The sequence below is a fragment of the Artemia sp. Qi Xiang Cuo genome, chromosome 4, assembly GCF_049724085.1.
Source record: "Artemia sp. Qi Xiang Cuo chromosome 4, ASM4972408v1, whole genome shotgun sequence".
Classification (NCBI taxonomy): domain Eukaryota; kingdom Metazoa; phylum Arthropoda; class Branchiopoda; order Anostraca; family Artemiidae; genus Artemia; species Artemia sp. Qi Xiang Cuo.
In genome coordinates this window covers 31,672,174-31,698,367 of record NC_142797.1, presented here as the reverse complement: position 1 = coordinate 31,698,367, position 26,194 = coordinate 31,672,174, and the positions used below count along the sequence as shown (strand labels likewise).

The 26,194-nt window shown below is 34.5% G+C and overlaps 2 protein-coding genes across 4 annotated transcripts in view; one reads left to right on the top strand and one right to left on the bottom strand.

Moving 5' to 3' along the window:
* Nucleotides 1–9,290: 9,290 nt before the first annotated feature.
* mRpS18C (mitochondrial ribosomal protein S18C) overlaps nucleotides 9,291–26,194 on the bottom strand; it is a 29,550-nt gene continuing 12,646 nt past the window's right edge. For 2 of the 3 annotated variants that reach the window (XM_089087497.1, XM_089087498.1), the window contains exons 2-5: nucleotides 15,770–15,846; nucleotides 14,270–14,376; nucleotides 10,872–11,082; nucleotides 9,291–9,467 (exon numbers count right to left, since the gene is read on the bottom strand). In XM_089087497.1, coding sequence (XP_088943623.1) covers nucleotides 9,376–9,467; nucleotides 10,872–11,082; nucleotides 14,270–14,376; nucleotides 15,770–15,791 — 432 coding nt within the window. In that variant the 5' untranslated portion in view covers nucleotides 15,792–15,846 and the 3' untranslated portion in view covers nucleotides 9,291–9,375. Of the gene's footprint in view, nucleotides 9,468–10,871; nucleotides 11,083–14,269; nucleotides 14,377–15,769; nucleotides 15,847–21,640; nucleotides 21,764–26,194 lie in introns of those variants that run through there. The other variant, XM_089087499.1, reaches the window with a different exon arrangement.
* LOC148953012 (histone-lysine N-methyltransferase SETMAR-like) lies at nucleotides 20,861–21,277 on the top strand. The gene has a single exon (XM_089087845.1). The coding sequence runs from the start codon at nucleotides 20,861–20,863 to the stop codon at nucleotides 21,275–21,277; it is 417 nt and encodes a 138-aa protein (XP_088943971.1).

Sequence of the window (26,194 nt, the reverse complement as noted above, 5' to 3'; positions counted from 1 at the left end):
TTCGGCGGCGTTCAACCGGGCCTCTCGTCGGCGGCGTTCGGTCGATCCGCCGGCCCGGCGCCGAGGTCTAGCTTCAGTGAAGCGCTAGCTATGCATAATTCTGTATAAGTAGTTATAACGAGCCAGTTTGTTTGAGCTAGCCTTTATAGATGTATGTTGCAGACTGCGAAGCAATAATTTATGGTCGTTTCAAGTTTTCGGGGCTTAGCTGAATGGCATCAGCGAGTTTTTTTGCCAAAGTACAAAGAATTAGATTATTATCTACTTTGGACAGATAGATAGAATGAAGGAAATGTTTTTCTTTAATATATATTAGACTTTCAAACATCCGTTGACATTTTTTGGTAATGGCATTTCAGCTGCAAAGATCTGTGGTGTGCTCTTTCCTAGGTTGCAGTAGTAGCTGCAGTCATGAAATGAAAAAATGACGGAAGACATAACAATGGTACTTATAGTTTCTAGGCAAATTATAAAAACAAAATAATGAAGTAAAAAAAAATATTCATTCCAGGATTGAAAAAGAAATTTATTACATTCTAATACAAAACACTCTTTGCTCGGTTAGGTCTCATTTAATCAGTGGTCTCGACCACAAGAAGATAGAATTTCTATATGGGGTCGAGGGGAAATTTTGAGATTGGGGATTGTAAACCTCCAGTTACGATTTTTACCCATGAGAATTTTCATGAGCTCACTTTTAGCCTTAGAATTTTCGCTCACAAGTATTTTACCCTGTTTGGGCGAAACTTGTTATTTTGTACAAGAAAAATGCACTTTGTCGTGGTGTTGTCTTTTGCCTAGCTAAAAAAAAATGAAACTAAAACTTTTAATTTCCGTTCAAATCAACCTGTAATAATAGTATACGACCTTTGGTTGAATACCATCACATGATCACCCTAGTTAAAAAAGGAGAAACTGCCCAGACTAAAATGCTATTTCCATGGTTTTCAAGATGGAGAAGAGAGGGTTTGTAATCCTCTACTGAAGGATAATAGATAATGAAAAATCGATAGATTATCTCAGGACTTGTAGTCTCCGACTTTTTGGCCTTTTTTGTCAAAAATCGATGCATTGCAGCACAAAGTAATAGAAACCAGCACTTTATTGCGGTGGTATTCACTTTGTTAGTCAAATAAGGAACTAGAAATTTTATTTCCGCCCAAATGAGTCTTCCCGTGATATTTTACAACCATTGGTTCAATACGGAAAAGGAGACATGTCCATGCTAACCATGCACAAAATTTATTTTCGTTGCTTTACAAGGTGGGGGACTGTAAACCTCCGCTTGAAGGTTTTTAACAATGGCAGTTTCAGTGGTGTAATTCTATTTCGGTTTGATGTCACATTTGAGGGATCTCAGATTCCTTTTTGAAATTTTCAAAAATTTATTTTCGAATTGTGCATTACTGTCTTGTTGAATCTGAAAAAAACACCATTTCAAAATAAATCCTAACTTGCAAATGCCTGTCACAAGACAATTCTCTTAAAAAAAAATTTCTAATTCTTTGTTAATATGGCTGTTGTTTGCTCTTTATAAGGCTGCAGCTACTGCTGAAACCATGATCTAGACCGTTGTAGAGAAATATAAACAGTACGATCATCCAAAAAATATCTGTCGCCTACATTCTCGGCGCGTATAAAAGTTCCTCCCATTTCCTTTGGTTAAGCTTTCCATAGTATATTTCTCAGTTCCTCGATCAACTTCGGACAATGGTGCAACCCTCTATTATTTATGATTTCAGAAGCAGAAAGAAAGGGGATGCACCGGCGAAGCGGATCTCTACTTTCCAATCTCACAGGTCTGACTTATGACTTGAATGACTGGTGGATCTAGGATTCCTAAATGGGGTTTGGGTTAAATTTTGGCAAATACGGAAATTTTCAATGCTAACTTCTGATCAACGCTACAATAGGGAAATAGCCGGAATTTCATAAATAGTGGGAGAGGGATCCACGAAATGGCAGGACTATTTGAAATTTGCCAGAATTGTTTTTGCCAAAAAGGGGCAACCTAATAGTTTTTGCACATATTAGCTATTAGGTTTCACAATAATATGTGGTTTTAAATAGTAATATTGCGCCATGGAGCGTCAAAACTTTTTTCTTCTTGGTAAGGAAAAATATTCCCTTGAATTTTTCCTCATTGAACATACGGAATTTTAAGCAAACATGCGGAATTTTTCCGCATGTTTGGAGCCAGAGGGAGGGGGTGGACCCTCACTAGGTCCACCAATGGCCTTGCCTGCATAATTTGCTGTCGCTTAATTATTAAGCTTTAATATGACATAGCAAAAGACTTTTGCAGATGCCAAGACAAATGATTTTAGTCCTGCATATTTCTAAGATATTCTGTTTTGGAGAAAGGGAGGGGATTGAGTTTTTTTTTCTTTCGATTTTTCTACATTCAGTTTTCCTTTTAGCTGTCTTGGCATAATGAACTTCGCTTTCTAAGAAAATTGTCTTCGCTTAGGCTTGAACGTTAGCTAACAGAATTTTATATGTCCCTTTCTGCTTTTGGATATCTTTGTCTTATCCGCCTGTAGAGCTACCACCGTTATTTAGCATTTCAAGGGCTTACATCAATTCTCAGTTTTAAGGATTGGAATCCTCTTGGTTTCTCACAAGGTGCGCAAAAAGAACAAAGTTTTGTTCATAACGCTAAGCAAGATCCTCATGACCTCCGGAGAAAGTTACGCAATTGGTGTAATTTTTTTCTTATTGATTAATATAGTGTTGATACTTCTATTTTTTCTAAGAATGAGTTTTCTATCAGTTCAAAAGTATTATTTCGTGCGACAATGGAAAATTCATGGAAAATAATTATATCCGTATACTGGGGTCCTCGTGTCAGTTTTTTCTTTAAACCCACCTTCTCTTCTATCAGAGATGTCATACTAAAAATTAATAGTTTTCTGCTTTCTTGCAAAGATGCACGAGAGAAACACTTAAAGACAAATAAATATTTTAGTGGTAGATCCAAAATTTCACGGGGTTTTACGCTAGAAAGCCATGTTCTACAATATTCATCCAGTTTGGCTACCAGCAAATAAATAGAATGGATAAAGTTTGTTTACCAAACAAATAAATAAATAAATAAAATTTACCTGTAATGAATGCGTTTTTTCAGCCATGCCAATATTTTTCCTTTTTCTTTTTTATCTCTTCAACGTATTGCATTCTTTCTTATCCCCTATACCCTCGATTTGTCTCATTTCTTTTTCTATTCTACAGGGTGTGAATACCACACGCTTGCCTACCCATGCAAAATTCTAATGTCGCTTATGTTTGTCTTGGTTTATATGTTATACGGGGGAGCAGCATCCCGGTCCGGCTTTGTCTAGTGGACCTAGTGGTTGAGATAGGAGATGATCGAACTGTTTATATTTCTCTACAGGGATCTAGACATAGGAAATTGAAAACAGTAATGAAACGTCGTAGACGGCGTTAATACAGATTGTTTGTTGAAATAAGGTGAATGGGCAAAAACTCAACAGACTTAAAATTCATGCCCCTGAAAATAACATTTTTCGATAAAATAAATATTGAAGAAAACAGATATGCTAGCTCCCAAAAAGAGGAGTTGTTGTTGATCACATAGCTCTCAGCCAATCAGCTAATCGTCTTATTACATTACCACAGTCCGCTTTCGACCAGCGCATCTTCCACCTTTTAGCACTCCGGTCCAGAAGGATGAAACATGCATGCAAAGCAGCAAAGTCGAATTTTTCATTCAGTGTGGGGAGGGAGGCTTTAGCTCCTTCCAAGGTGCTTGCTTATTCCATACCTAAATCTTATTTCAATGAATTTGACATTGCTCTACTATTTCATGTTTTATATTGATGTTGTCAAATGGTATCATTCTAGTGCCAGAAAGAGCTAAAGACCATATGAGCATGAATCTGTTCTGTTCTTTTTTTGGGGGGGGGCGGGGGATACCTTTAATTAGCTGTAAATTTCAGAAACTATGAATACAGACAAAGCATGTACAGTATTAATAAATGTCAGAAATTCTTGAAAAATCTCGAGATTTAATATTTATGCTCGATTAGTCAATATGCTTAACATACTCACTTTTGTTATTAATTTGTTCTTTCAGACTGAAAATCAAAAATCCAATTGAGCTGTGATATTCCACTAGTCCGCTTCCGAATAAGCTGCAATAGAATGCTGAAGTTTTTATGGAACTAGTTACTGTTTCCGGCTGGCAAAACCACTGTAATTACTGAAAATTATCAAGACAGCGGCAGATATTCTGCCAGTATTATCATTAATTTTTTTTAATTACATCATTCGTTTATTTGATTCATCTTTTTGACTAATTTAGAAATGGAGATGGTAAATAGCTGCATTTACCGACTGAGACCGAGATTTTGGCAGGGTCGAGATTTCAGTACTTGTCATCTCAGCATTTTATCTCTTTATTCACTTGATTAACTTATTAATTTTGTTCTTCTAATTGGAATCAAATAATGAGCCGGTAAAACCGCCACACTTCGCACCAAGATTTTAGTAACAGTCTTTTTTCACCAAATCACTAAAAATATTACGGGGTGTGTAACAACCCCCTCTCTCTATACTTGACGCTTCTGTTCATAAAAAGCTTTTCTCTATTTTACAGAAAGATACTCAAGGACTTGAAAAACTGACCAGCAAATGGAAGGAAGCATGTAAAGCGGCATTCGCGGATCTGTACACCTTAGCAAAGGATAAGAATCCCGACCAAAAACTGTCAATGGCAGATTTAGCTCGACATCTTGGAATAGACAAAGATCTGCTTGACATTGAGGACAGCAATGAAGAATGAACCTGATTTTACTTCATGTTACACGAGCTGTGTAAAGTTGCTTCCTATTAGGAAAAAATAAATAAGTTCTTCAGTAAAAGTTTGTATTTCAAGGATACAAACGGAGTTACAGGAGAGGGGTGTCAGTACCATGTTTTTATATAATTCGCTATTTTGGAAAAGTCTAAGAACTACCACTTAAATATGTTTCCAGATACGAGCCTTATTTATTTCATTTGCAATTTCGATACGGGCATTTAAAAGTAAAATTAAAGAAAAAACAATAAAAACAATTCGATTTACGTTTGTTTCATTTTATACAGGTTACTCTGATTTATTTCAGCCACATAGGCTCGCTCCTAAGGCTTAGTGGTCATTATTCCATGTTTTTTTTTTTTTTAATGGAATGAATTCACAAATAAAATTGGTGAATAAAAGAGAAGCTCTCTCTAGAGTCTTCACATGCTCATATGATACATTTTGTAAATCAACCATACAAATAAAACAGGACTATAATGGCAAACCTTTTTCAAAATGACACAACTATAAAAAAAAAACATTTTTCAATTAGGTAGAAAACTGTTTTGTACAAAAATACAGATTCTGAATTACCAGATTTTGTCAATAAGAGCAACATGTCTTACTAAATAGTTCAGAATCCTATTGGACCAAGTCTATAAAAAGACAGTTTAAACACAAGATTCATTACTGGTTTTAACGCAACGGTCATATGTACGTCCCTCGACATAACTATGGGCGAAACCAAAGACAAATCCATAAAGAACAGTGCACAGTTCTCATAACATACTTTTTCAATAAGAGAGTGAAAGAAAAAGCTCTTGGCTGCCCTTCCCTTTGGTTCAGAATTTTTTTTTAAAGGTGCAACAAAGCGCACTTTTTTCTTTTATTAGGCCTTGAAGATCGTCCAATTTTCTCTCTTTGATTAATTGAGATTTGAACGTTAAAAGAAGGCTTTGGTGTCATATACTTCAGTGAAGAAATATTACTGTCCATACTGCCCTCTTAAAAAGTGCACCTTCTTTTGCTTTATTTTTGTGACGTATTTTTGCAAGCCAATAACGTTGTCTTTTATTTCTGGAGAGACAAATAGCCCCATATTACTCTTTTTGATACACCGGTCACACACGGGGCTCAATGTGCTTGGAATATTTAGTTGTTTGCATGTGCGTTTGAGCACGGAGAATGTTCTTCTGTGTTGTTCGAAAGGGTTTTGTTAAATAGTCTTTTTATAAATAGTTTTGTCTCAGTGACAAATAAGTCTTTTTTTGTCATTTTTAGCACTAATCTGTTTTTAAATCAATATGTTTTTCATCCATCAGTTGTTATGCCTTCCTCAAAAAACAATGTGTTACACAAATTGAACCATGGCTCTTGTCATGCAGATAAAGCACGTGGAATCAATCAAAACGAATTGCATTGAAACCCAATAAGGGATACGTTTTCCTGAGATAATTTCGCTCTTTAAAAGAATGAGTAAGTCCTAATGCAAAATATAATAAATTAAAACTTGGATAAATCAAGATTAGTTTAAGCTTGTTCTTTTTTTTTTGGTTCAACTTGACAATTTTATACTACCTGTGGCGATAGCAGTTTTGATTCTCAGGGATGTCGTGTTAAAGTACCTGAGGACCAAATCATTTCAAAATCCTTCTGTTAAAGTTCTTCCTTACAGCTACTGTCTTTCTTTCGTTTCGCATTTAAAATTCACACAGTTTTAAATGTAAGAACTGTGTCTTATTACTTTTAATATTCTATTACTTTTACGGGGTGTTTCTCTCTTTGTTCAAAAATAAGGCAAATTTTTTCAGGCTCGTAACTTTTGATGAGTATAACTAAACTCGATGAAATTTAAATATTTAAAACCAGCATAAAAATCTGATTCTTTTGATATATATATTGGTATCAAAATTCCGTTTTTTTAGAGTTTTGGTTACTATTGAGCTGGGCCGCCTCCTACAGTTCGTTACCACGAACTGTTTGGTACTACCAAGGTAAGTGAAGCTGTCCACTTGATCAATCTTTTCATTACAAAACATCACGATAATCTACAAAGATTCGATTTTTCCATGTATTATTTTTATCTTTCAATGTTATAAATGATTTTTTTTTATGATATATCCTGTCACATTGGATTCTTAAAAAGGCCATTAGAAATTTCAATTTACAATCTAATGAGCCCCCTCTGTAGTTTATACAACCAGTGGCGGATCCAGGGGCGAGGGGTCGCCCTCCTCCTCCGTCTAACGTAGTCTAAAGTAGTGTAATTTACTTCATTAACGCAAGCTTGCGTTAATTAAACTTGCTCCTAATGCAAGTTTATCGGATCTACCTATTTCTACCACTTGTCTTGATCAGCTGAATTGCAAAACCTTTCCCTTTTTGGCTTACTCGATAAAACTGGCACAACCCAAAACATTGCACTAAACTTGATGAATCTTATATATTTGGAATCAGCATAATAAACTGATTCTTTCAATGTATCCACTGGTATTAGATCTCGTTTTTAGAGTTTCGGTAAATTTTTAAAATTCGTATGTATCCGGACTTACACAAATAAAAACTCAAAAAACGCATACAGAATTTGTTTATATCCATTTTTGTTACGGTTTTACGAGTAAAAAAAAAAAAACATTACGGGAGGGGTTCAAACCCCCCACTGGGTACGGCCTTGGGTACATTTCCAGTAGATATGGATTTTTTTGACATTTCTTCAAAAATAACCAGCTTGTGGACAGATTCCGTAAGCGTCGCGAAAGTAATATCGCCTTTTCGCTTAAATGTGTAGTTTAATTGTGTTGTCTACATAGCTGGATGTAACTTTTCTCGTGAGTATTTCTAGATAGTGCTTTCATTTTTTGTGTCTTTGTACTCCTCTAAGTGCATTTCATACTTGTACAGAGAGTTGAAAAAATATTACTATTATTATCATAAGAAAGGCATATGTTCCAAGGTGAGATCTAAAAGTTTCAAAAAATTCGTCTGAAACAAATTTTTAAAACATCTTACGGAATGAAATAAATTATTTGGTTATAAATTACTGTTTTTTTTTAATCAAAGACCTTACCATTATCATATGTGGCAACCAAGGGAAGAATCTAGGAAGTTCATTTGTGTGATTTCAACTGTGTTATTACCAGTGTTATAGGAGCTGAACCTAGGTTCAGTTCAAATCCAAAAAAACACATATCTCTAGTTTTGCTATAACATACACTACTATTAAAAACTATGCAAAGTATAGCTCCGCCAACCTGCCCCCTTTTCCATTCTGTTTTAAAGTACTACAGAAAAGCGGGAATTTTACAAAATAGTAAATTAAAGTAACATTTCTACTTTCACTCTAGTCATTCCCAATCTTCTTTCGTCTGTCTTTTCTTGCCGAACGAATACTAAAATATGTTCTGAGACGGAGGGTGCCTCAGAGAGGCGTTACCCGATTAGGGTGTTGGCCAGAGCCCAGAAAGTTGAGCCATTGTATTATTTTAGGTATTGGGATGAAATATTGCAGTCGCTACGCTCATCTGCAACGATACTTTTGTTTCGTTGATTCTATCATATTAAAACTAAACCATAATTTAACTCTTTTTTAGCTTTGACTTTTTTGCAGTTGTGCCGCTGAAACTTCAATCTGAAGCAGAAGATGCATTAAAGTATATCTATAAGCGTAAGCGGGACCTTTTTTAAGAGCTTGAACAGAAAACTGTACACGGTAATTGTTAGATTATAAAATATTAGACAATTAAAGTTTACTAGGCATTGTTGCTCAGAAATTATTTAAAGTCAGACAAAAAATTTTAATTTTATTATTTTGTACCCTTCTTACCAAACTAAATACATCAAATATTTTCTAGTGATTGGAAGATGCCTTTTTTACGAACGTCTGGTAAAACTGCCCTGAATTCAGAAATTCTGGTACTATTTGAACCCTTGATTGATACCCCTAGTGGCATCAATTGCCATCCCCTTCCCCGTGAGTAAATGCCTATTTTCATTGCAAAATGCCTTTTTTGGTAATTTCATTTAAAAAGAACATAGCAAAATTGAACCCCCACTAAATTTTAAAAATACGTTTTGAGCCCCTCCCCACATTTCCATGAATAAACAAGACTGGATACCCATTTAACAAGTATATAGCAAGACCATGTAAGCTCAATCAATCTTTGTGCCTAGTTAAATTTCCCCAATGGTATGACATAAATACCACGATTGGCATAGGATTTTTGGTAAGGGCGAGGGAGTATATAATTTTGAACTTTTTCAAGAAGTGAGCGTTTGAATAAATAATCCCATTTTGCCAAAATGTGTTACATTTTTCTGAATATTACAAAGTGCTGAGCTCGTCGTTAATATTTGTTTTTTAGGGGGGAAGGGAGAGATGGTATATACCCAACCTTACTCCTCCTCTTCTACAGGCAAAGCCACTAATTCATACAGACATGAAAACGCAGTTTAAAACTCGCAGCCCTTCCAAAAACCTTAAACGATATAATTAGTGAAAACATAATCAACTTTATTTTTAGAGTCAAAGTTAATACATAACTTAATCTTCGTTTAGGATATAACACTTAAAGCTACTAGAACCTGTGAGGGCGAAGTGGTCTATTCACGTCAAAAAGTTGTGGATCTCTAATATATTCTGGGTGTTTCCGGTTCTCTGGCATCAATCCTGAAAAAAATAATGTATATTGACTTGTAAAATTAAGCTTGAGATATGATTTACACCCAAACCGTTCCATAATTTGCGACAGATAAATTCAAATTTGGCGGTCGAGTTTTAAAATTTTTTCTGGTAAAAACATCATTTCATGCTAGTTTACATATGGCCATAGGGATTTTGAGAAATTCTGCTACAGAATCAAAACCTTGCAATTGGATTACGGAAATCTATTAAACCTGAAACAAATGACACACAGTTAACAAAATAGTAACTGCGTTAGTGTTTCAAATCCATAAAAAGATAATACAACTAACTGTCTGTTTGTTTGTTTTGACAGCATTTGATTGACAACTCAGGCTGCCATATTATTATGGCAAACGAGTCACTAAACCTGGGTAGGATAATGGAAGCACCAAAACTCATAAAGCAGGTGGTAGCATTCTGTTGAACCCCGTTTAATACGGGGTTTATTGTTTAATTTATTAATTTCTCCTTTGATTTATTTTATTAATTAATTTAATTTATCTAGTTTAATTTATTAATTTCCGGTAACATTTCTCGACGGGTATCAGAGTATAGGCATTTCTTTTCCAAAACGGATTGTAAGATGACGGTGCCTTTCAGACAGCTTCTAAAGCCTCAGTGTCTGCAGGCTGTCCTCGTAGCACGTTTAATTTGCCCCAAGCATTAATTGTTACGCCCGCTTCTAAATATTTTCAAGCTTTTCATTTTGGATAGCAGTTAAACCTGGATACCAAACAGAACATATTTTTCATACAAAACAAACTAGCATTTGGCGTGTACTTTTCAAGAGAAAACATTATATAGAAAGAAACATGTAGTCCTGCTATTTTTTCTGCATTCCGTAAAATAATTTATATTGTCAGAACTTGTGAAAAAATTTTGGGCAATTTGCTAAAAAAATTCAAAAGTTTTGAAACAATGCCATTGTTGCAAAACCACTTTCTCCAAAAATAAAAAAATAAAAACATAAAAAATATAAAGCGGGTGAGGTTTACAGATGAAAAAAACAAAAATAAATCAAATGGGTTGAAGTCAAAACCTGCTTCTTGCAGGAAATGTGTTTTGATTTTGCACAGCCATACTACCCATTGAAGATATGGAAACATACACTGTGAACGCTAATAAATGATTTTAAAAATAAGCTAATTTTAAACAAACAGGAGTCCATATTGGTGTTCTTCCTTAGGGGGAGGGGGGGCTCCAACAAAACCTGTCCAAAAGACTGTTAATAAGGAAAATTTGGTCTTAGAAATGCACCTCTTGATGCATCAGAGTTGTTGCCTTCCTTTATTAAAATTATCTTGACCCCTTTCCTCCCCCTAGTCAGATCTCACCTATGTTGAAATATTTGTATTATAAAGAAAAATAAACATAATTAGTAGAACTTACGCATTCTTCTTGACTGTAAAATTGCCTTTTCCACGATAATTTGTTGTCTTTCACAAAGACCAGTGATATGGCGACCATAAATTCGACCAGTGAAAGGTGATACGAATTGGGATAGGAACCTGACATTCTTGTAATCAACAGGTACTTCGTATCTACATAGTAAACATACAGGCTTCTCTACTTCATATGGATTCACATCCTCTGGCAACAACTAAAAATATAATCTGTATGCATCAAGGCCGTTTCCAAAAGAATGGGGGGGGGGGGGGTACGGGGTTTGAATCTTTGGGAAAATAAGCTTTAGAAATTAGACACGGATACTATCCGTGTATATTTATAATTTCGGTTTTGGGGGGAAGGTGGTATCAGCTAAAACTACTAGTAATTAATAAACTTGCCACGACACAGCCTATTATTGTAACAGTCTCTTTCTTTATGACCATTTGCTTGTAAGGTTGGTACAAAGCTTACTCTAGTTGTGTTTCAAGACCCATCATAGATTAGATTCCCTTTTGTTCCATAACTCCGTAGTACCCTCCATAACTGTAGGATATTCCCCAAAGCAAAACGTTGGGACATTCCGAATGACCTGCAGCGCCATCTATTAAGTGCGACTCAATAGATAGAATCGAAGGTGACTCAACAGTACGTACTTTTACGTACTACACACTGTAATGCTGCCACATTATTCAGTAACGAATGAAATCTCTACGGATTTTGTGTCTCCTGGAAACCCTTATAAAAAACCGTTCGTATTGCCCAATACAATTTTGTTTTGGGCTTTTAAAAAGAGCACTGAATTTCAAAAGCTAGGACACTAATGCCGAGCTTTTGGTTCATTCTCTGCTTCAATAAATCAAAAAGTGGTATTTTATTTTACCTACAATTTACAGAAGAGCAGAAAAACTGGAAAACCTGTACTAAGCCCATGCGATACCTTAAAACCATTTTCCCGGCCTTAGGCTTCCTTTCTAGTCAGCTGACCGTCTCAAAGAAAAACGGCCCATTATTGAATTCTACCAGAGTACTAGCCATCTTCCGGAGATATTGACAATCTGTGATTTGACTGTAAAGACAATGAGATTTTACTTTCCTTTCTTTGGCAAGCTTGTCAATCAAAGCGGATAGCGCAACCCTGACCTCCCAAAGGTGCCAAATTTCTCCAATGATGATTTTTAGCATTTGTCCAAGCCTAAGGTTACTTAGGCTATACTAATTTTAGGGACTATCCTTTCCCCAACTTTAAAAAGAAAATTTAAAGGAACAATCAAAATTCACACTTTCGGATGATGAAACTATCTCTATCAGTGACACAAAATGAGAGAAATTAAATAATTTTTGAAGAATTCTGGAAAATTACTTGTCAATTTTTAGTTGCCTGTCGTTTATTCGGGTCTATTATCCAAGCTCTACAAGTTATGGCAAGACTACACAATCATTTCTGAATGGTTTGACCACACAAACTAGAACAGTTAATAATAAACGAGATAGGGCGATCCTTTGAGGCCTGGCATGGCCTTAAGGGTTTTGAATGTTATTGAAAACCAGTAGCTTTTTTAAGGAAGGGCTTAAAAGCATTAAAATTTTGGTTATCAACAGCTACAGTTTACAACCAAACGCAAGATACAAAATAGAATAAAGTGTATCTTGAAAGAATAAGAAATATTAAAATATCTCAAGTACCAAATATGTTACACTAAAACTGACTAAACCAATGGATGAGACACACAGAGTAATGGGATGGATTATAAATCTCATTTGACAAAATAAAATTTACATAACACCTTTTGAATTCCAGCAAAAATTTCTTTTACAGCTGTGACCATTTCATCTTAATATAACATTTATTTCTAATTTACTTCTAAAGACAGAGCTGCATCAAGGCTGAGACCAGTCGTAATTAAAACAATAGACTTTTGAATAGTAGAAACAACTCTGCTAAATAGTCACACAGAAAAAGTAAATTTCTGTTTTCTTTCAATGGAAAATATTTTGTTTTCTATTCCAATGCACATTTACATCAAGTCTAATATGCTATTATGAGTTCATAGTTGCATTTCTGATAAATTTATTTTTACCTGTCTTGAGAGTCAAACTTAGTCGGATTTGATGTTACAAAAGGATTGATATTTGAGAACCTTTTCAAGGCTCTCCATTTATGTAGTCTGTATGAGTCCCTTTATATAGTAAAAATTCATTTTTATGTTTTGGGAGACTATCTGATTTATTTATGGTGCAGCAAATGGAAATCATGGAGCGTCCAGTTTTACGACTAGAATCTCTGAATGCTGGTTTACTCTTATTTTTTGTAAATACGGCTATTTTCTTCAAAAAACTGAACTACTGTATGAGCTAAACAAGTCCCAGATTGATTATTGCCGTCAAATACAAAAAACGTAATGAAGAATCTATTAAGCTTGTTCCCTTTATATTGAACCAATCCTTTGAAAAAGATACCTCCCCCTTCCCCCAAGCTTAATTTTGACGTAGCACTTTAATAGAGAAAATAGTTTTTAGTGTTTAAAATTTATACCAGTCCGAAACGTATCTCACTTGACCTAAAAGTCATATATAACTAATTTTAAAAATTTGAGTTTTATATTTTAGAAATTTCGCACACAAAAATATTGATGAAAGCTAAACTACCTCTATTTCATTCAGTCCTAAAATTTTATTTAACATTAATACTAAGAAGATATTTGACTACATGGACAAAATTTGGATCATGTTTTAACTGTTATAGAATTACCTAGGTATAGGATAATGCATTCCTATGTTCAGTTTTGTAAGAAATAGTAATTCCATAAATTCTTTTTTTTTCTTCTAGTCAAATATCCGCTTTTGAAATACTACTGTCTGCAATATTGCAATATCTGCAACACTGCAGTACTGCAGGACTATTTCTAAACTGATTTCTACAAATACCATCATGTTCTATAAACCTTTTTGCCAACTGCAATGCAGGTTTTTATATATAATTTTATTTTAGTTGTTTGCAAGTTTTGTTGCAACTGAATTCCGAAATTAAAATTGTCTGCTCAAAAAAGAAAACCCTTAGCAACTTGTAAGCAAGGTAGCAAGAAGACATGACACCCTGAGTACAAAAGCTGGAAGCAAAATAAATATAATGTATTGGAGGTGATTATTCACCATGTTCATATACAGTAATTTTCATAAATAATTTTTCAAATGTAGTTTTTAATAGATAATTTCAATATGCAACACTCAACATTTATTTTCCGAGTCGCCCCTGTATTTAACTCTCAAGGACTCTGTCCAGTGGGCTCCGCAGAACAAACAAGTATAAAAAGTCAAACTTTAGTCATTCTATACCGCCTATGTGTGCAGTCTTCTCTAAAGGCCTTACTATGGTAAACAAAAAAGTAAAATAAACTCACATCTAGTTCATTATTCTTTCCAGAGGCTGCTGCGTCACTATTTAATCTTATGCCTTGTCCTTGAATAGGCACCCTTGGGATGGAAACAATTGCTCTAAGTGAATTACCTGGAATAATAGAAGAGGATAGAAACAATTGTAATAACTATTCTGGCAGCAACACATTCATGTTCATTTATTTCAATCATGATTTTGTGCATTTGCGTTCTTTTCATGAATTTGACCCCCATCCCCCTTCCCATTTAATGTAACATCCAAAAAATTTAAAACCCTTCATATGAGCAGGACAAACTGTGGTGTTGTTTCATTTCTTTCACTTTATTCCTGTTCATGAATACTGCATCGCTCCTGTCAAATAGTAATTCATTTTGATGACTTTATCTCTTGTAATCTCAAAGGTATATTCCTACAATGCAACTAATTAAAACGATTCATTTGTTAAGGCGTTAAGGATCCTTAACTGATCTGTTCAGTTAGTTTATCATTTCATCTATTTGACCAGGCAAAAAAAAAGATCCTAGATTATAACAGCAATGATGGAATTTTTTCTCAAATGCTTACAAGAAACACGTAAATGTTAAAATTTCTGGCAACGTAACCTACGGATGGGGCCAGAGGATACACTCTGAACTTTAAACAATATTCAATTTTCACTATCTTAAAGGGAAATCGAGTCAACTCAAAAACATTTCTTTTCTTTCTTCAAAAAGTTTAATTTATAGTAGCCTATGTATATCCTTTGGCGTTAAATGAACAAAAAAAAAAAAAAAAAAACCAAAAAAAAAAAAAAAAAAAAACTGAAAATAGACTAAACACAAACTTGCTTGTATTTTAATAAAATATCAGTAGAATATGTTTCAGAGGACATTGATGAGACAAGTGTCTTAAATCAGCTAGTTCTTGTGAGATTTAAAAAATTAAATAATAACCCTATAGCATTTAAACAACAGCTTTGAACAGTCTACAAATGCCACACATGACACGTGTAAAGCCATCTTACCATAGAAGATCAAATGTACATACATAGCAAGTGGAATAGTTTAAAATATCCAAAAATATGAAAATTTTATTGGAATAAAAAAAAAAAAAAACAGCCTTAAAACCAATCTATTTTTGCTAAGCATTTTTAACAGAGGAATTTCATCTGGCAACTTCACACACATGGAAAAATTCTAAATCTTTTTGAGGAAGAGATCTTCAAATTTCTCTGAAAGTCTGATGCCTTGATAAACGCACTTATAGGCCTGGTGTTGTAGATGTTCTTTGGGAGTTTTTTTTCAGACCAGAATCACTCCTATTGCTCCCCCTATCTGTCTGTGGATATGAACTTAACATGTCAAAAGACACGTCTTTTAGACCAAAAAAGGAAATTCTCGCTCTGATCACTCCCTCTATCTGTCTGTGGATATGAACTTAACATGTCAAAAGACAACCGATAGCAAAACAAAAAATATACTAACAAAAAAAAGCTATATCCTTCACATGAAACAGACACACTTACGTAATGGCCTCAAGAGAGACATAGGAAACAGCTTTGGGTGAGACAGTATCAAAGTACAATCTTCAAAACCTCCTGAACTGAAAGAAGAAAAAAACTATCAGAGTAGAACAATCAGACAGGTTAAGACAAAAAAAAATTGCTCCTTAAAAATGTAAATAATTTTAAGTTTTGTAAATAAAGCCTTACAATTCTTATACAGGTTAAAAAACGAGGGAGGGGGGCTTGTACATTGTTCTGGAGCCCCATTAGCTAAAAAGAAGCCCACAAAGAAAAAAATTTCTTCTGAACATTTTTTGTTTACATTTGCCAGGGCATGAGGCTTCTTTTCACTGGATCGAATATAAGCTGATGTATCAGCTTATATTATTCTACACTCATAGCCTTACTTACACGCATCTAGATTCTGGATACAAATCACACTACTAAGTATCATGTTTGACTTTTATATATAATAATAATAAAGTAATAATAACATGGCGTTTATTTAAAAAAAAAAAAAAAAAAACACATCAATGACAAAGCACAGACGCCATAGCCTCTAAGGAACTAAAGGTATTCACAACATTAACACAAATTGTTCAACTGAAATAAAGACAAAAAGTACAGAAAGAGAGAGAAAGGATAAAGGTGTTCTTTGCTTAGACACCCAAATTACAGAAAAAAAGAAACTACCACACTGTCAGCCATAAAAAAAAAATCAAAAGCTTAGAAATGTGAAATTGACCCAGTAATAAGCAGGATTGCATCACTTGTTACTGGATTTCATTTCAGCTCAAACCCATTGATAGATAGATACGATTTATTTCAAAAATGAACTATCACTAGCCTTTAAAGGCCAAATTCGCATCCAGAGTCAAATAACAATAACAGATAAAAAAAAGAAAAGAAAAAAAAATCAAAATTCTGAGGTCAGGTAAAAGATACAAGATAAAATTCTGAAGTAAAAAATAAGCTCAAACATGAAATTAAAATAACAAGTTAGGAAGCACTTGCTACACTGGCAATACATTGAACTGATACAGGTTTTTTTTCCTAAACAACAAGTCTGAGTCAAAAGCAAATTCAAGAAATTGTTTACTTGAGAATAAACACATCTTAAGGTTATTCCCAACAATTTGTGTGGAATTAGTTTTCAGATGCCTGTTCTGAATATTCAACTTTAACAATACTCTTCAAACAGACTGCTTGGAGAAAGTAAAGTTATCTCAAATAAACAAAACAAATACTTCAAGCCCCCCCCTCCCGCCTCCCAGATATACAGAATAAATATTTCTCATGCTCTGCTGCTTTGGTCTCAAAAGGATTATAAAAGGAATAAAACCAGAAAAATAATATTCAATCATTATTGATTCTGCCTCAGACAACACATAATGAACAAAGAGCATTCATTCTTGTATATTTCATGACTGACAAGGACAAAAATGAATACAATTAATAATAATGGCTCTTTGAATACATTGCCTGTAATTTTAAGACTGGAAAGACTATGAAAAAATTATTATACAGATTTTGGATTTGATCAGCATCAGTTTGAAAACTGTTGTGCACAGAGCTGCAATAATGCTGCCAAATACAAGAGGCAATATAGCACATTACAGGCGAAAGCTCTTAAGCTAAATCACTTGCTGCTGATTCTTCTTGTGGAAGACACATTTTTAACTTAGTGGGTGTTCATACTGCTACTACACGGATTGATGCAGCAAAATAATTTAGCATCATTCAAGGTTTGTACAATATTTTTAATGCAAGTACCCAGAGATGGAAATTTTTTATGAAAAACGTGGGTGCATTAGTAAATTTGTTGTCTACAACTAGATGGCCAGCTAGAGCTGAAAGCAACAAATTAATTCTCAAATACTTCACTCAAATTTTAAACATCATCAATACTCCATAGATTTTCTATAGACTCCATAGAGTATAATTTTCTATTATACTCCAAAACAGGTTAAATGATTTAACAATATTATTTATTGAATCAAAATATACCCAAAGACTGGTTTACTCAGATGTAATTCAAGAATTTGCCAGTAAAGAAGAGTAATTTCGAAATAACTGAAGTATAATATTTCTTGATTAAAAATTATTAACGTTTATTTTCAAAGTCGTATGGGGCCTGATACTCAATTTGCTTTCAGGGCCTTCCATGGCTCTTGCTGGCCTCGTCTATATACCCTTTAAGCTTAAAACATATCAGAGACAAAACAAATTTAGGGTTACTTTTGGGCATACTTAATCAATAATTAAAATTAATCTAAAATTGCTCTGCATATGAGTCCCCATGGCTCCTGAATTTATTAATGGAATTCGCATGCTAACTGTACAAAAATTAATGGCACTGCTTTGGGGCATCATTAATCTTTTAGTCTTTTGGCAGGGAGTGTAAAAAAAAAAAAAAAAAAAAAAAAAAAAAAAAATCCAATACTATAGCTCCTTTTATAATTGGCTACACAAAAATATTATATATATATATATATATATATATATATATATATATATATATATATATATATATATATATATATATATATAGTACTGGCTCATTTTCAGGGGAAAAGGACTAAATGCTCTTCATGATTTTTGTGTGCATTGAGATCCGCTTAACCTAAGCTTTACGGAAAAACTGTTGGCTCTTTTTTGGGTTAAAGAAATACTTTGGAAACTAAATATTCTGGTCCTCACATTCCCCCTCCCCATCCCAACATAACATTTTAAGTCTCTTTATCCAGCCCCAATCCTCCCTCATGGTTTCAACTTAATCCACACAGCTATTCTCAAGACAACTTGGGTATGTTATTTTGCTAAAAATAGGTTCAAAAAGTGTCTTTTGATTTACCTGGAGACTTTATCATGCATGTATTCTAAGTTCCAAAAAGGTTAATACCACAAAATGATTTGAAAAATTTAAAACAAGATCAATTTGAGCTGAATCCCTAAAGCCATTTTTAAGTCAAGCTTAAGTCTAAACCTTTAGGAATCGATAAAGTACATTGTTAGCCTCTTCCCTAAAAGCTTCCTCTCAGATTTTTCCAATTTAGGGGCAAATCTTCAAATTCAGATCATCTTTGGAAAAAAAAATGGAATTCCAGGATATTTTAAGGGATAATAAAAATTCCTCCACACATGCTGTTAAAATGTTTCTGTTTATAGCTTCAGCGTCAGAATAGGCATCATAAGTTGGCATAATGCATAGATTAAAAAATTAACAACAGTAACTTTGAGGTAAAAAGCACCTTTTGCAAGTAGTAGCATTATGCTGTAATAGCAGATAGGTTAGCTGAAGATACCTCAAGAAAAAGTGTCATTTGAGTGGGTTGCAAGGTAGCTTAAATGGGGGCAAACTTGTGTAGCAACTCCCAAACTAAAATAAATTATTTTTCTGTTGTTTGGTGATTTACAAGGTTCTACTGCAGTAATGTTCAAATGTGCAAGAAAATTTTGTTCCAAGATCAGCTAAGTAAAATGATAATTTAGACTTTAAGTGACCTAAGTAGTATTTTGTTCTGAGCTATGGATTTCATATAGAAAACAAAGGTGGTTTCACCCATTTGCTTTTCTATATTTTTCAACATTAGACCAGACTCAGGTAGAACAATCTTTGGCCATATTTTCAAAAAATCATATATAGTACATTGCCTTACCTAACACTATAATTGTATTTCTTACAAAACAAAAAGATTTTATTTACAAAATAGTTTCATTTTCAAAACAAGATCTTGGGGGGAGAGAAATTGGGGTAGGTAAACTATAGTGGCGGCTTTTACTGATAAAAATCAGATTTTATTGTTATTTGTGTAAGTACCTGGCAATGTGTGAATCTAAACATGAGAACTAAACTTATAGAATTAAAAATAAAAAAAATATTTTCTCAGAATCACCCATACACCTACCTACCACTGATTTTTCATGTCCTCAGGGGCATAATTTGCTATGGACCAGGGAAGCCACTATCCCCCAGACCTCAGTTTGCCCCCCCCCCCCACCCCGCTGAAATTTAGTTTTGTCAAAAATCTTGTCAAAACTAAGATAAGCCTGCATGATTCAAGGATCCACAGAAACAGGTCAGTTTTCTTTAGTATATCTTTGCCTTTATGGTATTATATGGGTCATTTTTCAGTTTTCACTGTCATTTTCATTTGATTTGAGAAAATTGGCTCCAACTTTGCCACCCCCCTCTGGATTTTGATTATAGTATGCCACTGTCACAATAACTTAACATTTTATTAATAATATTTCATATATACAAAGTTAGCATAACATTTACAAGGCATGTTTTTTAATTAAGGTCCGTTTTATTGTAGACATTAGTAGTTCGCATGAATACTGCAAAGAGCACATGCATTCTGTACCAGCATGTCTTGGGAACAACTGTGCTCAGTTTCAGCTGTGTAGCTAACCCTTATGGTTCTGTTCTGTGCTTTCAAAATGTTTAAGAACATCAATTTGCCAGCCATGTGTGAGGTTTGCTCAGTGATATGGTTTTTGCCAGCAAAGAACTTGTCTGCTGCAGAAACTCATCAACAGATTTGTGAAGTGTACTATGATACTGTTATGATTGAAAGCGAAGTGCATAAATGGGTATGAGAATTCAAAGATGACAACATCCATGATGAGGTCCACTCCAGTTGCCCTTCTTTGATTACAGACAAATTGGTAGCATCAGTTGAAGCAAGAATTTGTGAGAACAGGTGCTTCACCATAACTGTTCTGTCAAATGAATTTCCTAAGGTTTTGAGGTCAGTGCTTTACAATATTGTTTCTGAAAACTTACTATTTCAGAAACTGTGCTCCCATTGGGTCCTGAAACTCCTAACAGTGGACCACAAAAACCAAAGTTTTGAGTGTGCAATCAAGTTCTTGACTCATTATCACAATGAAGGTGACAACTTTTTTAATCAGATTGTAACTGGATACAAAACATGAGTTTTGCATATCATACCTGAATCAAAACCACACAGCATGGAATGGAGACACACACACTCCCCTGTAAAGGTAAATGCCAAACAGACTCTGTCCCAGCACAAAATCATGGCATCAGTGTTTTAGGATAGACATGGTGTTTTGTTGGTCCACTTCATGCAACAAGGAACAACTATGACTGCAGAAGCATACTGCCAAACCCTCAGAAAGCTATGCCAAGCAATTCAAAGCAAAAGACATGGCATGCTGACAAAAGGAATTAACCTTCTTCATGACAATGCAAGACCTCACACTGCATGTCAGACCTGCAATTTGTTGTACAGTTTTGGCTGGGAAGTGTTAGACCACCCACCCTACATTCCTGATATTGCACCAAGTGATTACCATCTGTTTCTCCACCTCAAACAACACCTCAGTGGCAACTGTTACAATGATGACAACAACATGATAACAAAAGTAAACTCTTGGCTATTGGAGCAGGTGGCAAGTGTTTATCAAAAGGGTATTTTTAAATTAATTGAGACGTATAATAAGTGTTTGAACAAACTTGGCAATTATATCAATAAAAAGAGTAAAGGATGTACTTTTTGAAAATAAATTTACTTTTTTGAAATAATCTCTTGTTGTGTACTTATGCTCAAATTGACCTTAATTAAAAAAAAAAACCTTGTAGTAAGGAAAAACCAAGAAAGCTCTAGACTTTGGCTAAAGGAAAAAGAAAAAAATATGTAAACTTTGAAAAAGACAAAATCTGAAGGATTTTTTTTTCAATTCAACAATGCCACTCAAAGGAGAAGAAAATGGGCATGAGCAATTTACTGTTAAAAACTATCAGATATTTTCCCTGTTGAAAAACTTTGACTGTTGACTTCATTGCTATTTTGATGGTAAGTAGTTCATTCAGTTGCATAAACAGATTTTTGCCACAGAAGGATAAACATATAAACCAATTACATTTCAGGTCAGGAACTCTCACTAAGTGTAAGAACAATACAATCCTCCCAAACTCAATCAATTGTAGTGAATCGAGGCGTGCGTCCTGAACATCAGATCATTTGCCCCTCTTCTTTCTGGGTTGGGTTGACAATGTATCCCAATCTTTGAATATTTCTTCTTCTATTTTACAGCAGGTGAGCTTTTTAGTGACACTATTTAGCTCTTTTCCTTTTGCTTCACTCTGTGGGCTAAAGAGCCATTGGCTTGATTGTCTCATAATGATTAGATATTTTCAGATATCTTTCAGGAGATCTTTCGACTCTAGGAGTTCAAATATAAGATGATAGATGTCGATTTCTATACTCTGTGTGCAGGTATAGTTGGCTAGGCTCTTGGCTGATAGTGGGATTTTGTGGTGTTTGAGGTATTTTAACAGTTTAGAAAGCAAGGTATGTTGTGCAGACGTCAGCATATTACATTCAAATAGGCAATGGTCAATTGTTTCATTATTCATATTACAATGCCTGCAAAGAGGGGACAGGGGAGTTGAACCACTTGAATTAGAAAACTTATATGAGAATGCAAGAAAATTTAGTCCATTTTTTCCAGAACGAATTCTATGATAAATTTTAGAAAGATACTTATTGGGAAAGGGGGAAAGGATAGGATTAATCTTATTAAAATTAATATCTGATAGCCTCCATCGGTAAATATCTCTAATTGGGATTGGTCTCCCACTTGGCTGGTCAATATTTATAGCATTTTTTGCTATTTCATCAACCTGATGATTACCACTTATGCCAGAGTGGCTAGGAATGTACTGAAAGTAAGTTTTTATGCCACTTGAAGCAAGATTATCAATAATACTGAGACAATGATAAGTGTCAATGTCCAACTTATATTGAGGAGCTGAGGCCAGCAACTCAAGACTTGATAAAGAGTCAGAATAAATGATAATATTATTCGAATTTTCAATCAAAGATTGGTTTTGCTTAAGGTGTTCTAATGCCATGATTATGGCATTTAACTCAGCAGACATTATAGATAAATTATTAAATAATCTCTCGCCCATTGCAATTTTCAGGTGAGGAAGGAAAACACCACTTGCAACCTTCTCATTCATTTTTGACCCATCAACAAATATTTGGAAGTGATTTTTATAGGTAAATGTATTAAGTTCTGCAAATTTTTTCTGAACAAAAGCAATGGGGGTTAAATCTTTATTCCATTTTGAAAATTCAGTATTTATTATGGGAAATGACCAATTCCATGGAGGGGATTGGGGGAAAGTAGGTGCAATAGACTTTGCTGGTACAGGGAACTTCTTTTGAATATTGGCATACTCATCCGCAATACCTATACCTCTATACATGGCTGGATTTCTTAACCAATTATGTAATGTGTGTGAGCTATTTGATTCAATTTTTGTAAGATGTTTTATCAAGAGAAAGCTACGTCTCTCCCTTATTGTTGTTAATCCACTCTCCATAAGCAGAAACTTGGTGCTTGTGGGTTTCCTAAGACCAAATATGAGACGTATTATATCATTTTGTGTTGTTTCAATTTTTTGCATCTGGGTCTTTGCACATGCACCATAGACAATGAGCCCATAGTCAATATGGGGTCTTATATGTGATTTATAAAACTGGAGTAAGGTTTTCTCCTTACAACCCCAGCGTGTGGAAAGAAGTCTTTTTAGTATATTTGCTTTTCTATAACATTTTTTTATTGTGTTTGAAATGTGGAGGTGGAAATTAAGTTTTTGGTCAAGCATGAGACCTAGGTAATTAATATTATTATCTTCTGGAATAGTTGTTTTATTTAGAGTTAGTTTTGCATTAACATGGTTTCGCTTCCTGTGAAATTGGATTATTTTTGACTTGGTGGGTGCAATGGGTAAATCTGAATGTTGAGAGAATTTTTCAAACTGGAAAAGTGACTTTTGCAGATTTGACTGTGCTATCTGAAAGGTGTTGCCAGATGACCATAGCACCAGATCATCAGCATATTGTAGATTCGTGTGGGGTAGGTTCATGTCCCAGAGATATAGGGCAAATAGGAGGCAACTGAGGACTGCTCCCTGAGGTAGGCCTTTGGATATTGTCTTTTGGGGTGAAGAGGCTGAACCAACACAAACAATGAAACTTCGCACTTCTATGAAGGATTTAATAAAGGATACTAGCTTGGGAGGTACTCCAAGGTTTGCAAGTTTATTTAAAAGGATTTGGTGGTTCACATTGTCATATGCTCCTTCAAAATCAAGGAAAGCTGCCACTAGGATATTATTTTTTGACAAAGATTCATTTATTGCATTTGTTAGCAAAATGAAAGCATCTGTTGAGGAGTGGTATTTCCTGAATCCAGTTTGAGTGTGTGGGATCATGTTATTTTTCTCAACAAACCAGAGGAGTCTGTGATAAATCATTTTCTCCATTATTTTCCCCATCACAGGTGTAATCATTATGGGCCTATAAGACTCAGGGTTATCTTTTGGTTTATTTTTCTTTAGGATTGGTAGGAGGGACGAACATTTCCATATATTGGGGAACCTAGACGATGCCCAAGCGTGATTATAACAATTTAGCAGTTCTTGTTTGTATGAAGGTGTGAGATTCTTTATCCATGTAGGGTGTATATTGTCATAGCTGCTGCTAGTTTTGGACCTAATATGATGTATTGCATTATTCAATTCCTGGATTGAAAATGGATTAGTTATGTACTCCGATCCTGGGCGTGGTTGGTAACTAGGGTTCATAGGAATTGTGGACAGATTGCTTTGATTGTTTGATGTTAGCTTATTAACAAAAAGAGTTGCAAATAGGTTAGCCTTTTCAATATCATTGTCATAATGGGTATTATTATGTATAAGCTCATACAGGAGTGGGTTGGGAGAAGTCTTTTTCCCACATATGTGGCTTATGACTTTATGTATAATTGGCTCATGCGTTTCTCTGGAGAGTTTATTTGCAAAATTATTCCAGTATTTATATTTAGCATCTATTATAGTCCTTTTTAGATTAGATTCTGCTTGTAATTTTTTTAAATATGTAGTAGGTGTTGGTTTTTTTATGAATTCTGTCCTAGCTGCCTTTTTTATCTTCCATTTATTTAGGCACTCATTTGTCCACCATGCTTTAGGAATTTGTTTAGGGAATGTTTTCTTAGGTGTTGTCCTGGGGATAGCATGATTAGCTGTATTTATTAGTAAAGATCTCAAGGCTTCAGCATGTGTGTCAACTGTTGTGTTAGAAATGCATGAACTTTGGGTGAAACTTGTAATTTCATCATTTAGCTTATTTTGGAAAATAGACCAATTTGCTTTAGTGTTGATATATTTGGAAGTATGAGAAGAAGTTTCAGCAGGTTCATTTAGGGAGCAAACTATAGCAAAGTGGTCTGTACACAGACTATCAATTTTATTTATGTAATTTTTGTTCAAAAAATTCAAAGACACAATTTGTAGGTCAATTGTGGAGAATTTGGCACTTTTGGGGTTAAAATATGTATTTAGGTTTGGAGGGGTAGCAACAGCTAATTAATTATTATTTGAAATCATATGCTCAATAAATTTACCAGCTTTATTTGCTGGTTTATTCCCCCACAAAAGGCTGTGGGCATTGAAATCACCGCAAATAATGATGTTTTTTAACATATTAGAATTATTTATATAATTAAAGAAATCCTTGGCATCTGAAGTTTGGCCATTAGGGTTATAAAAGCTTATTATGTAGGTTTTTAAATTATTCAGCCAAACACTTATACCAATTACATCAACATCATTTTCAAAATCTGGAAAATTGATGCCACAAAATTTTATATTATTATTAACTAATAAAGCTACACCACCTCCTTTTCTCTCTGAAGATCTATCCTTTCTCAGGATAGTGTATCCCAGAGACTTAATTTGTTGATTTTGGGTTAAATGAGTTTCCTGGAGGAAAGCAATATTAATGGAATTATTATTCATAAATGATATTAGTTCATTTAGCTTATTGTCTGTGAGTGATCTTACATTCCATTGGAGTATTGATAAATGTTGTGTTGTTGATTTATTCTTCATATGACTGTGTATCAATGTTCAGCTTTGTTAAAAGTAAAGCAAGATCTTTTTTTGCTTGAATGAGCATATCATCTGGGATGTAGATTTTTGCCAATTCTGCAATAATTTTTATTTTCTGTAGTTGATGTATGTTCATGGCCTGAACTGCATTACAGTTTAGAATGAATAAGCATATATTTGGGGATTGCAGTTTTGGTAGTGCATCCTGTTTGTTGGTTAAGGGAGTGATTCCGGGTAGTGTTTCTGGTTTGTTTCTTCTTGGGAGGGAGGGCCAGGCTGGCCTCATCTCACCGGAAAACAAGGCTTGCTGGCTTGGTGATTCCTTCTGATAGGGATTTGAGCTAGGGGGCTTAGAAGATGTTGTTTTATATGGGGTGCTTGATACATTTGGGGCATTTGACTTGGGGGTTTTGGTTGGTTTCATTACAGGCTTTATTTGGTATTGTTGGGCAGCATTTGCTTCCATTGCTGCAAAGGGGTATGGGATGCCCTTCTCTGTTGATATTTGGAGT

Excerpts from the sequence above, each read along its gene's own strand:
- LOC148953012 (XM_089087845.1), top strand. The coding sequence starts at position 20,861 with ATGACTGCAGAAGCATACTGCCAAACCCTCAGAAAGCTATGCCAAGCA.